Consider the following 12030-nt stretch of genomic DNA (forward strand, 5'->3'; position numbering starts at 1 on the left):
TGGGCAGAAGACTCCCAGTGAAAAACTTTGCATGTGCAGAAGACTCTCAGTGAAAGACTTTCCATGGCCAGAAGACTCTCAGTGAAAGACTTTGTATGGGCAGAAGACTCTCAGTGAAAGACTTTGTATGAGCAGAAGAATCTCATTGAAAGACTTTCCATGGGCAGAAGACTCTCAGTGAAAGACTTTGTATGGGCAGAAGACTCTCAGTGAAAGACTTTGTATGGGCAGAGGACTCTCAGTGAAAGACTTTGCATGGGCAGAAGACTCCCAGTGAAAAACCTTGCATGGGCAGAAGACTCTCAGTGAAAGACTTTCCATGGGCAGAAGACTCTCAGTGAAAGACTTTGTATGGGCAGAAGACTCTCAGGGAAAGACTTTGTATGGGCAGAAGACTCTCAGTGAAAGACCTTGTATGGGCAGAAGACTCTCAGTGAAAGACTTTGTATGGGCAGAAGACTCTCAGTGAAAGACTTTGCATGGGCAGAAGACTCTCAGTGAAAGACTTTGCATGGGCAGAAGACTCTCAGGGAAAGACTTTCCATGGGCAGAGGACTCTCAGGGAAAGACTTTGTATGGGCAGAAGACTCTCAGTGAAAGACCTTGTATGGGCAGAAGACTCTCAGTGAAAGACTTTGTATGGGCAGAAGACTCTCAGTGAAAGACTTTGCAAGGGCAGAAGACTCTCAGTGAAAGACTTTGTATGGGCAGAAGACTCTCAGTGAAAGGCTTTGTATGGGCAGAAGACTCTCAGTGAAAGACTTTGTATGGGCAGAAGACTCTCAGTGAAAGACTTTATATGCGCAGAAGACTCTCAGTGAAAGACTTCATATGCGCAGAAGACTCTTAGTGAAAGATTTTGTATGGGCAGAAGACTCAGTGAAATTCATTAAATGGGCAGTGGACTCTCAGTGAAAGACTTTCCATCGGCAGTGGACTGTCAGTGAAAGGCTTTCCATGGACAGAAGACTCTCTAAAGTAAGTCATCCGGGAACCCCCCTTTTACCTCCAGCAAAAGCTAACATTCATCCGATAACGAACCCTCAGACTCCCTCTGTTAAAAGAAAGCGCAGAGGTGCCAAACAAAGGGGAAGACTATTAAAAAAACAAAAATTGTACTCTAGTCCCCCCTCAGTCATTAGCAATACCCCGAATTCATCCAGGGCATGCTCAACTCCCAATTCCCCTCTATCTACCATATCATCTGAACTACTGGCCCAGTTTGAACTTCTTGTCAAATCTATAATATCCCCACTGGTAAAAGGAATCATGGTAATAGGGGAAAAGATCACTAATATAGAAGAGACAATGAAGGAAAGTGCGATACTTTTAAAAAGATTGGTAGGATCTAAGCAGGTAGAGTCTCTAGTCGCTACAGATGTTCCAAAATCGTGGTACAAAGCACTACTGCCCCTGTCCAGTTAGTTGCCCCAAAAACGTCATTAATATCAAATACTCGGTACCCAACACCAAACTTGGTAGTGCCGCAGAGCACAGTTAATAGAGTAGGGCCGACAAATGTTCCCACGCCCTTAGAGGGGACTCTTCCCAACCATGGCTATATGCAAAGAAAGTTTACCCAAATTGACCTACCGCCGGAGGCCGCTCCATTTGTGTGCATTCTCTCAGGCGTGCCCGCACTAACTAATGGTAAGATGGAAGGACAAGCTGAATTGGCAAATAAGGTATCTTTCTGGCTAACTAAGAACAGGCCCCTCCCACCAAACATCGATGGCAAAATTTTAAACGTCAGAAGGGTGAAATGGTTGGGACCTTTACCTAAAGATATAGTGGGTGCCCTGATTATTGTAAACTTTAGGGACTCCCACGTCGTCCCATATCTGCAAGGCTGGCAGCCACAAATGGGAGACGGCCCTATAGTTACTAGGGAACTGAGAGACTTCTACCCTAGAACCATATACTTGCCCCCTGTAAGTCTGAATGTAGAAAAGAACCATCGCAGAGGCAATAGAGGCCATACACTCAGCAACTTCAACATACCCATCCGTAATCGTTTTGCTTTACTTACCGGTATAAATCCGGTGTACTGACCTGTTAAACCGATCTCCGATTAGTCAGCTAATAATGATTCGAAGCCTGGGGTTGGTCTTTACTTGAATACGTTTTTTACGCTTTTTGCACTCTCGCTTATTCTGTAGCCCATTTGTAACACTATGGTGAATTTATTGTCTACACTAGGAGAACTGCAGTGGAGTCAGTATTAAGTGTGGAAAGCTACTATGAATAGATTGTTTTTATCAAGAGACATTGAGGGTTGCATCTCTTACAAACAAACAAGGTTTTCTTTTTTACTATGTATTGTAACGAATGTATTTTACATTTTGTACTGTGCTTTTATGGTTGCTCTGTTTCAACCGAATAAAGCTTATTGAAGAAGAAGAAGAAGACTCTCAGTGAAATACTTTAAATGGGAAGTGGACTCTCAGTGAAAGACTTTGTATGAGCAGAAGACTCTCAGTGAAAGACTTTCAATGGACAGTAGACTCTCACTGAAATTCTTTAAATGGGCCATGGACTCTCATTGAAAGATTTTCCATGGGCAGAAGACTCTCAGTGAAAGACTTTCCATCGGCAGTGGACTGTCAGTGAAAGGCTTTCCATGGACAGTAGACTCTCAGTGAAATACTTTAAATGGGAAGTGGACTCTCAGTGAAAGATTTTCCATGGACAGTGGACTCAAAGTGAAATTCTTTCCATGAGCAGGGCACTCTCAGTGACAGGCTTTCACTGTGATGTGGATTTAGTGGTGGGCCTTTCATGGAGTTTCACCTCTCTGTGAGAAATAATTCCAAATGGGTTTGACCTCTCAGTAACAGTATATCGCAAGGGTCCGTTCACTCTGTGTGATAGATCTGCAGTTCCATGTATTCCCATCTACTGTTTTAGGCTCTCAGTGCTGGGCACCACTGGACTATAAATAGCTTAGAGGTTCTGATGGCTGGATCCTGTATGCTTTGTTCATTCCCTAGAGGGTCTGATGGCTGGATCCTGTGTGCTTTTTTCATTCCCTAGAGGGTCTGATGGCTGGATCCTGTGTGCTTTGTTCATCCCCAAGAGATTCTGATGGCTGGATCCTGTGTGCTTTGTTCATTCCCTAGAGGTTCTGAGAGCAGGATCCTGTGTGCTTTGTTCATTCCCTAGAGGTTCTGAGAGCAGGATCCTGGCTGCTTTGTTCATTCCCTAGAGGTTCTGATGGCTGAATCCTGTATGCGTTGTTCATTCTCAATTGGTTATGATGGCTGGATCCTGTGTGCTTTGTTCATTCCCTAGAGGTACTGATGGCTGGATCTTGTATGCTTTGTTCATTCCCTAATATTGTGATGGCTGGATCCTTTATACTTTGTTAATTCCCTAGAGGTTCTCATGGCTGGATCCTTTATGCTTTGTTCATTCCCTAGAGGTTCTGATGACTGGATCCTGTATACTTGGTTAATTCCCTAGAGATTCTGATGGGTGGATCCTATATGCTTCGTTTATTCCCTATAGGTTCTAATGGCTAGATCCTGTATGCTTTGTTCATTCTCTAGAGGTTCTAATGGCTGGATCCTGTGTGCTTTGTTCATTCCCTAGAGGTACTGATGGCTGGATCTTGTATGCTTTGTTCATTCCCTAATATTGTGATGGCTGGATCCTTTATACTTTGTTAATTGCCTAGAGGTTCTGATGGCTGGATCCTGTGTGCTTTGTTCATTCCCTAGAGATTTGATGGCTGGATCTTGTGAGCTTTTTTCATTCCCTAGAGGTGCTGATAGCTGGATCCTGTGTGCTTTGTTCGTTCCCTAGAGGATCTGATGGCTGGATCCTTTATGCTTTGTACATTCCCTAGAGGTTCTGATGTTTGGATCTTGTGTGCTTTGTTCATTCCCTAGAGGTTCTGATGGCTGAACTCGGTACACTTTGTTCATTCCCTCGTGTTGTGATGGGCTCCCTCCACTGGGTTCTCCATGGCTCTGTCTATGTGTTCCTATCAATTTCTTAGCATGGCGTGTTTTTTTGCCCGTGAATCACGTGTCCCTCAAATATAATCAGCACCATTACACCACATTACACATTTTATAGGTTTTTTAGCATCGTGATAGCCTCACTGAAGCTGTAACTCCCTAGCTGAAAGAAGTCATCCTGGACAAATCTGTGAGTGGCCACTGTTTTTACAGTTGTGTAAAAAACTGTTAAGATATTATTAAGATTTCTGGGACAGTGAGTGGTTACTGGGCAGTATCAATGGTTGGTGCCTACTGTGCCCTATCATTCACCGCTGGTGTCCCAGGGCAACAGGTCCCTTTGCACCACAACTGAATTACTAAGTTTCTCCTGTTGTACTTGTGACTGCTTAAGAGCAGCAAGGCTGAGTAGCCAAGGTTTGCTCCAAGAGGAGGTTGAGGGTTTGGAACTCACAGTACAATAAAAGTGATTGTACACGATTAACAAAAAATACAGTAAAAGGGCTAGTTTGTTAATTTTGAATGGGAATTGTATTTGCACACAGGAAAGCAAGGGAGCTAACATAGAGAACACATAAAACACAGAAGGTCTTAGCTGCTCATGTGGCCCAAATACAGCAAGCAATACACTAGCATGCTTCTAGTGCAGTGCACTTTGAGTCCTTGCAAAGTGTTATCCTATCGGGGATTTTATGCTGTCCTCTGCTATGGCCAGGGATGGGTCTTCACGCTTTCAATAGGGTGCTGTATGTAATCCTCCTGTTCAGAGGAGCAAAGGTGCTAAGACTAAGTGCTACAGTGCATTAGCCTGACTTTGACATGTCTGATGTTTGACTGGTCAAGTCTCTCTATTTGATGCCCATCACAACACAAGGCAGGAGGGGGTCCCAGGGCCTTTGCTGGGCAAAAATGTTGTGCCTAGCAGAAAAGAGATATACTTTATATTCTAGGTCCACCCATAGATCCGAGAGGTCTAAATGCAAAGATTCCAGAGGAAGAAACAAGTACACAAGTGATAAAGGCATCCTGAAGGGACTCATCATTTTAGGACAGCACTCTCAATACATATGCTTTCTGAGCTGCAGAACACACATGTAACATGCCACACGCAACCAGAACACTGACTGCTTTGGAGTATGGATCCCAGTGATGGGGACTGAGCAGATTTACCCATGTGCAGCTGGTAGATCTGTCCCCCCAGGCAGACAAAACTCAAAAATTCAATTCAATTCATGATATTTATAGAGCGCACAACTACCTCCAGGGAGGTGTCCAAGGCGCTAGTGGAAAACTCATGAAAGTGATGGGAGAACTGTAAGATTACACAACCATAAGAGAGGTTATCAAAAAGAAAGGTTTTGAGATTGAGTCTGAAGACCGATTACAAAGGGCTTCAGCGCAGACTGATGTGGAGTCTACTGGGAGAAAATATCACAGGGTAGGCCAGAAATGAACCAGACTGGTGCAGGATGGCACAGCTTTCCTTTGGATGCAAGATCTATCATCACAACCTAGACTGCACATTGTCTTTTCCTAGAACCCCCATCCCTTGCAGATAGCTACAGTCAGAGAGGAGACACACAGGCAGATGCCTTGGATGTAGTAAGAATGTAATCCTTCTCTAAAGGTGCCATTGTAGTAATCTATGGGTCTCCCGGGTCCATCTTCTCCCCTAGGTGCTGGTCATACATCGGGAAGACAGGAGGCGGACAGGAGGTATCTCTTCCCGGGGGATGTCTGTCTAAAGGAACCATCCAGCATGAGCTGCAGCACTCCCTGGGCTTCTACCACGAGCAGAGCCGCAGCGACCGCGACAACTATGTGACCATCGTGACGGAGAACATCTCGCCCGGTCAGTGTCACCCCCGGGCTCCACTTACCACTCAGAGGGTAAACTGAGTACAACTCAGATTCCTGATGGGCACACCTTGGCACTGATTTAGACACCCGATTGGTTCAGCTTAGGTTTGATCTCAGATACCCGCCAACGCACACGTTCTGCAAATCTGATCCTTGGTCACGGTGATCAATATTTGTTACTGTCACAATCTGGTGTCCTTTTCACGAATGCTACCACAGCTGAGGGCGTTAACTGGACCACATAAAAATTGCCTGGCACAGGATAAATTATGACCTGTGTTTAAAATGCATTTTCCTGAAATCGATAATGAGGATCAGTGATTGCTAACTGCAGTGCCCGCTTCGGAGACACGGGGTCCAGATTTACACAGAAGTGTTCAGCTGAAGTGGCTGCGCTGCATCGTGTGAATGAAATACTTTGATGTGGCGCTACGCTGCTGCCTCCCAGTGCTGGTGGCAGACTTTAGACAGGCATGCACCAACACAGAGACCCTTGCGCCATAGTGCCAGAATGTTTGCATTGTCTGACACCTAGTTTTTGTGCTGAAAAGGGTCCCTTTAAATACAAAAATGATGGTTTGAGACTTGTCTCACTTTGTGTGCTGAACAATGCAGTAAAGTGGAAAAAAAAAGAAGAAATGAAAATATTTCACCCCGTTACCCTTGCCTTGAGGGGCACAGCATTTTAGCCCAAATCCCAGTTTACCATGTTTTGTAGATATGGATTTTTGTCAAAACCTATGGGTGAAGGCATAGTAACACTTGTGCAACACCTATAGAACATACCCCTTAATGCAAAGTAATGCAAGGTAGCGCAAAGCATAACTTTATGTTACAATTCAACGCAAATCGCGATTTGCTTTGGATTGTAAATCCCACCTGAACACTTTAATTTGGGTTTGAATTAGAAAAGTAACATAAACCCGACACAAAGCATGCGTTGTTAAGTGGGGCAGGGGCTGGTTGGGATGTACAGCGCCTTGAGCACCACTCTTTCGTACTCCCATATCTCACATACAAATAATGGTGTTTCTTTCTACAGTTTTTTCATCCTCCGATTGCATGGCTTCTCAAAAAGCCTCTTCTGTATTCCCAAAACTGCATGAAAAACTCCCCTCTCCCTTTCTTTTCAATTCGAATGACTATCTCCTTGTTTTTCATACTACGCATGTCTCCACTCTCCGGGCACAGCCTACTTTACGTCACAATCATGTTTGCCTTAATCTTTACTATTGCATTTCTGTGAATGTCCTCATTTTCTTCCAAAGTTTCAATGAAATCACCTCTTCCTTGAAAGTCAAACCTGCAAACTAATAATTCCTATTCTCTCTCAGGCATTAATCCCACAAATCATCTCCATGAACTCGCATACTCGATCCACTTCCCAAATGATCACCACAAACCCCAAATAATTTACTCTTCGTCAAAGAAATTGGAGTAAATGCATGGAATGGTTTTCTTGAGAGCACAAGATTTATCCCAATAACCAACAACCACTGGATTAACCACTAAACCTTGGGTGCCTGGAGCAGTGTGCTCCAGTGCCTTGTCAAGGATTATAAGCGCTATATAAATGCAACCACAATACAGTACAATACAATCTAAGGTGAAGGGTGCACGCTGGAGATGGATCACGTTATGAGGCAAAAAAGATTTCATAAGGAAAAAACATGATGATTTTCCCTTCAGAAGGACAACAGTGAGCTATCTCTAAACCTGGCGGAAACTCCAGTGCGTCCCTCCCGGATGTATGTAGGCGCTGGTATTTATTTAGTGTGATTCTCGCTTGGGAGCAAGATGGTGCGCCTCATTAAATAGGATTTAAATTTAGATTTATACATCTTCTTATCACATGCTGAAGCTATTAAGTGATTAACCTCAAATCACATGCTTTTCGATCTTATGCCAGGGTCCAGATTTGCCCCCCCCCCCATGTTCCAAATTCGACAGCTTTGCCTTTAGACTACTCCTAACCCCTGAAATGGCACATGGGAGCACTGCCCCCTGGTGAGTTGGGACCTTCTCTGTATTGGAATGTGCCATATCAGACTCAGTCCTCACTAACTCATCTGTACCGTCTGCTCATCTCAACAGACAGCATCGGCAACTTTAACAAAGAGAACACCAACAACCTTGGCCTGGAGTACGACTACGCCTCCGTGATGCACTATGGGATGTAAGTCTCCAATGCGCAGCTAAGAAGAGATTTTCTGTTTACAACTTTGATGAAAGGCTATTATATATAGACAGTGACCCTGATTTAGATTATTGCAGACAGGGTACTCCTTTGCAAACATGACGGATTACCCTCTCCCCCAAACCCTAGGACCACCCACCTCATTTAAAGATAGGCAGACCGTAAGTATCTTGTTGACAGGCCTCCTATTGGCTCTGTTGATGAAATATTTCCTCTGATAGCCCGATGGAGTAGGATTGATGCTCTGTATGTGAAGCGGGTACGGAATGATGGCTGGGTTGGTGTATATGGGCACCAGAGTGTGGAACTGCCATAGATGGTGAAGGTAAGAAAGTGAAGTTGAGTAATGGCTGTGTCACTGAACTTGTTCCCATAGAGTTGAATGTCCACATGTGAGGATGGGCAGGTGAACGTTGTCTGAATTGGTGAACAGCTCAGTTTAGAGTGGAAGATCCATTATTGATGAATCACATGAGGATTGGTACCTCACTACTAAAGCCTGCCTCTGTCACAAGAGGAAATGTTATGAGGCTACAATGGAGACATTTTTCAAATCAGTGCTTTTTGGGATCTGAGATGCTGAGTGTGAGTGAGGGCGGTACGGGGAGCGTGTGTTGCCTACATGGATTTGAGAGTCATGAAAATGAGAACTGAGAAGTTTCAGACTGAGCTGGGCAGGATCTGCAGGGGGATAGTTCTAGAACAACATTGAGATTGAGTTTAGATATGAATCGAATTAAGCAAACACCAAATATTTGACCCTCACCTGTCCCCACCTGGACTCACTGTAGAGTTCTATGGGTTAATACTGCGTTATAATGGTGCATAAACGGTGGGATTTACCCGTGAGGTCTTCCTTTCCCCAGGTATGCTTTCACTACCAAATCTGGACAGCCGACCATCGTCCCAAAGCCAAATCCTAACACAGTCATCGGACAGAGATATGGGCTTAGCAACCTGGATGTTTCCAAAATCAACGCCCTGTACCAGTGTGGTAAGGAGTGAAAGCCTGCAGATAGATGCTGAAATGTCATAGCAGACACAGCATCTTTTCCTCGTAGGCAGTAATATTATCTTTTGTAATGATTCCAGCTCAACTTCCACCAATATCATCCATCATGGGACAATTGTATTTTTCTAGTTTATTTGTAGAGCACACCCTCTGAACTTAATTATTGTGTTTAGGCACCAGTGTCCCTAACTAACGAATATAAAATACCATACATGTAAGTGCTGCAAAAAGAGAACACAAGAGGAATGCTGTAAGGCTTTCCTAATGGTAAGCAGAGTATTTCTATTCTTAATATCCAGGTGCAGGCAGTATATTCAAAATCTTTGGGCCGATGAGTGAGAATCTGCAGTTTCCCTTTCCCTGAATGTTAGTACTTCCAGCATTGAGAAGAGATAAGCCAAAGGACCCTGGGTTACATGAGGGAACATGTCTAATAATTTACTCCCACAAACAGGCTGATGCTGTTCCCTTGATGCACTTGAGACAACAAATGCTTAGTTGAAGATAATGACCTTTGGATAGGGCTCTTGGATGGGTACCACCGAAGTCTAGCCTGCTGATAAGATAATGACCACTGGATAGGGCTCTTGGATGGGTACCATTGAAGTCTAGCCTGTTGAAGATAATGACCTTTGGATAGGGGTTTTTTGTTTGGGTACCACTGAAGTCTAGCCTGTTGATATGATAATGACGTTTTGATAGGGCTCTTGGATGGGTACCACTGAAATCTAGTCTGCTGATATGCCATGATATATCCTTAGTTTTAAAACAAGTTGGGCCGTCATGTCTCGTACATGTTGCATCTCAGCAGTTTTATTTTTGGAAGCCAACTCAGAAAGGAATTGGCATAATCTGGGTTTGAATCAGTCAGTGTACCAGATAGGATTTTGTGATATTTGTTTTGGATGTAGGGCAATGTATGTTTCAGTTGTCTTATGCTGAATACATTTGAATGCTCTACAGAGCTGATGTGAGCCTCAAAGTTCAATTCGGTATCCCAGATGACCCTCAGATTTTTTGCTTTCTTAGTCAAGGTGGATGGGCTCTCAAATAACTCCGGGGGCTAAGCGAGGTTATTCAGAAGTCTGTGTCTTGAGCCTATGCAGAGCATCTCAGATTTGCTCCATTTAACTTGGCCAAATTATATTCATCCCCGTGTCCTGTGGGACCAACACGTGCACGTAGATCTGTATGTCATCAGCAAATAAGCATTATTTGAGGTATCTGGCGCTAATGGTAGGAAATAGCAGCTTGAAAAATAAGAGAGGGAGTAAGGGTGTACCCTTGGGTACTCCACATTCAACCTTCCCTTCTGATGACTTGAAGAACTCTAGTCTGACATTTTGTGTTTATCGGACCCATTTTAGAGCTGTATCTGACCCAATAGCCACTATTCCCCATTGGTCATGCAAATAGATCTAACAATATTAGCCAAGATAAAGATGTTTCACCATCATCAGCTATGGCAAGCATCTAGAACTATCCTATTGCCCTGCTGAGAGCTAAAACCTGCTACAGATAGTCACTCTTTGCTCTTCCTGCTGTTAGGATGAAATCTCAGCATTTGTCTCCTGATGAGATGCCAGTATTTATCCCCTGGCTGAATTCCAGCCTTTGTCTCATCCTGTAGCGATTTCAGCATTTATCCTCTGATAGGATCTCAACACTTGTCCCCAGTAGGATCCCAGCATCTTTTCCCAGAGAGGATCTCAGCATTCATCTTATGACATGAGGGCAGCATTTATCTCCTGATGGGATCCCAGTGTTTGTTCCCTAATAGGATCCCAGCATTAATAACTTATTGGCCTGACAATTATTGGCCCCGGGAATCCTGAATTGCATTGCCTCAGTGAGTTCCTGCATGTATCCCCTGAATGGTTTCCAGCATTTATCCCCTCATTCGATACCAGAATTTATCCCCTGATTAGATTCAAACATTTATCCCATAACTGGATTCCAGCATTTATCCTGATTGGATTCCAACATTTATCCCAGTCTTATATTCCAGCATTTATCCCCTCATTCGATAACAGAATGTAACCCCTGATTAGATCCCAACATTTATCCCATTACTGGATTCTAGCATTTATCCTGGCTAGATTCCAGCATTCACCCCCTGATTGGATTCCAGCATTTAGCTGCTGATTGGGGCCCAGCATGTATCCCCTGGTTGGATTCCAGTATTTATCCCTGTCTTATATTCCAGGCTTTATCCCCTGATTCGATACTAGAATGTATCCCGATTAGATTCCAACATTTATCCCATTACTGGATTCCAGCATTCATCCACTGATTAGATTCCTACATTTATCCCATAACTGGATTCCAGCATTTATCCGCTGATTGGAATCCAACATTTATCCCTATCTTATATTCCAGCATTTATCCCTTCATTCGATACCAGAATGTATCCCCTGATTAGATCCCAACACTCATCCTATAACTGTATTCTAGCATTTATCCTGACTGGATTTCAGCATTTATCCCCTGATTGGATTCCAGCATTTAGCCGCGGTTTGGATTCCAGCATTTTTCCCTTGATTGGATTCCAGTATTTATCCCCTGACTGGATCCCAGCATTTATCCAGTGATTGGATTCCAGCATTTATCCCCTTATTAGATTCCAGCGTTTATCCCCTGATTGGATTCCAGCATTTATACCCTAATTGGATTCCAGTATTTATCCCCTGAACTGATCCCAGCATTTATCTCCTGACTGGATCCCAGCATTTATCCCTTAAGTGGATTCCAGCATTTATCCCTTGACTGGATGCCTGCATTTATCCTAACTGGATTCCATCGTATCAATTTTTACATTTACATCGTTTATAACCTGATTGGATTCCAGCATTTATCCCCTGATTGGATCCCAGCAGTTATCCTCTTATTAGATTCCAGCATTTATCCCCTGACTGGATTCCACCATTTATCCACTGACTAGTTCCCAGCATTTATCCTAGTGTGCTGTCAGTATTCAGTTCATGATGGCATCCCACCAT

The 12030-nt window shown here is 43.7% G+C and overlaps 1 protein-coding gene across 1 annotated transcript in view; it reads left to right on the top strand.

Moving 5' to 3' along the window:
• LOC144827868 (embryonic protein UVS.2-like) overlaps positions 1–12030 on the top strand; it is a 98288-nt gene that overhangs the window by 60324 nt on the left and 25934 nt on the right. Inside the window, exons 6-8 of the mRNA XM_078686033.1 lie at positions 5639–5814; positions 7917–7998; positions 8886–9013. Of these exons, the coding sequence (XP_078542159.1) occupies positions 5639–5814; positions 7917–7998; positions 8886–9013 (386 nt within the window). The remainder of the gene's footprint in view (positions 1–5638; positions 5815–7916; positions 7999–8885; positions 9014–12030) is intronic.

The sequence above is a fragment of the Lissotriton helveticus genome, chromosome 4_1 (genome assembly GCF_964261635.1).
Source record: "Lissotriton helveticus chromosome 4_1, aLisHel1.1, whole genome shotgun sequence".
Lineage (NCBI taxonomy): Eukaryota > Metazoa > Chordata > Amphibia > Caudata > Salamandridae > Lissotriton > Lissotriton helveticus.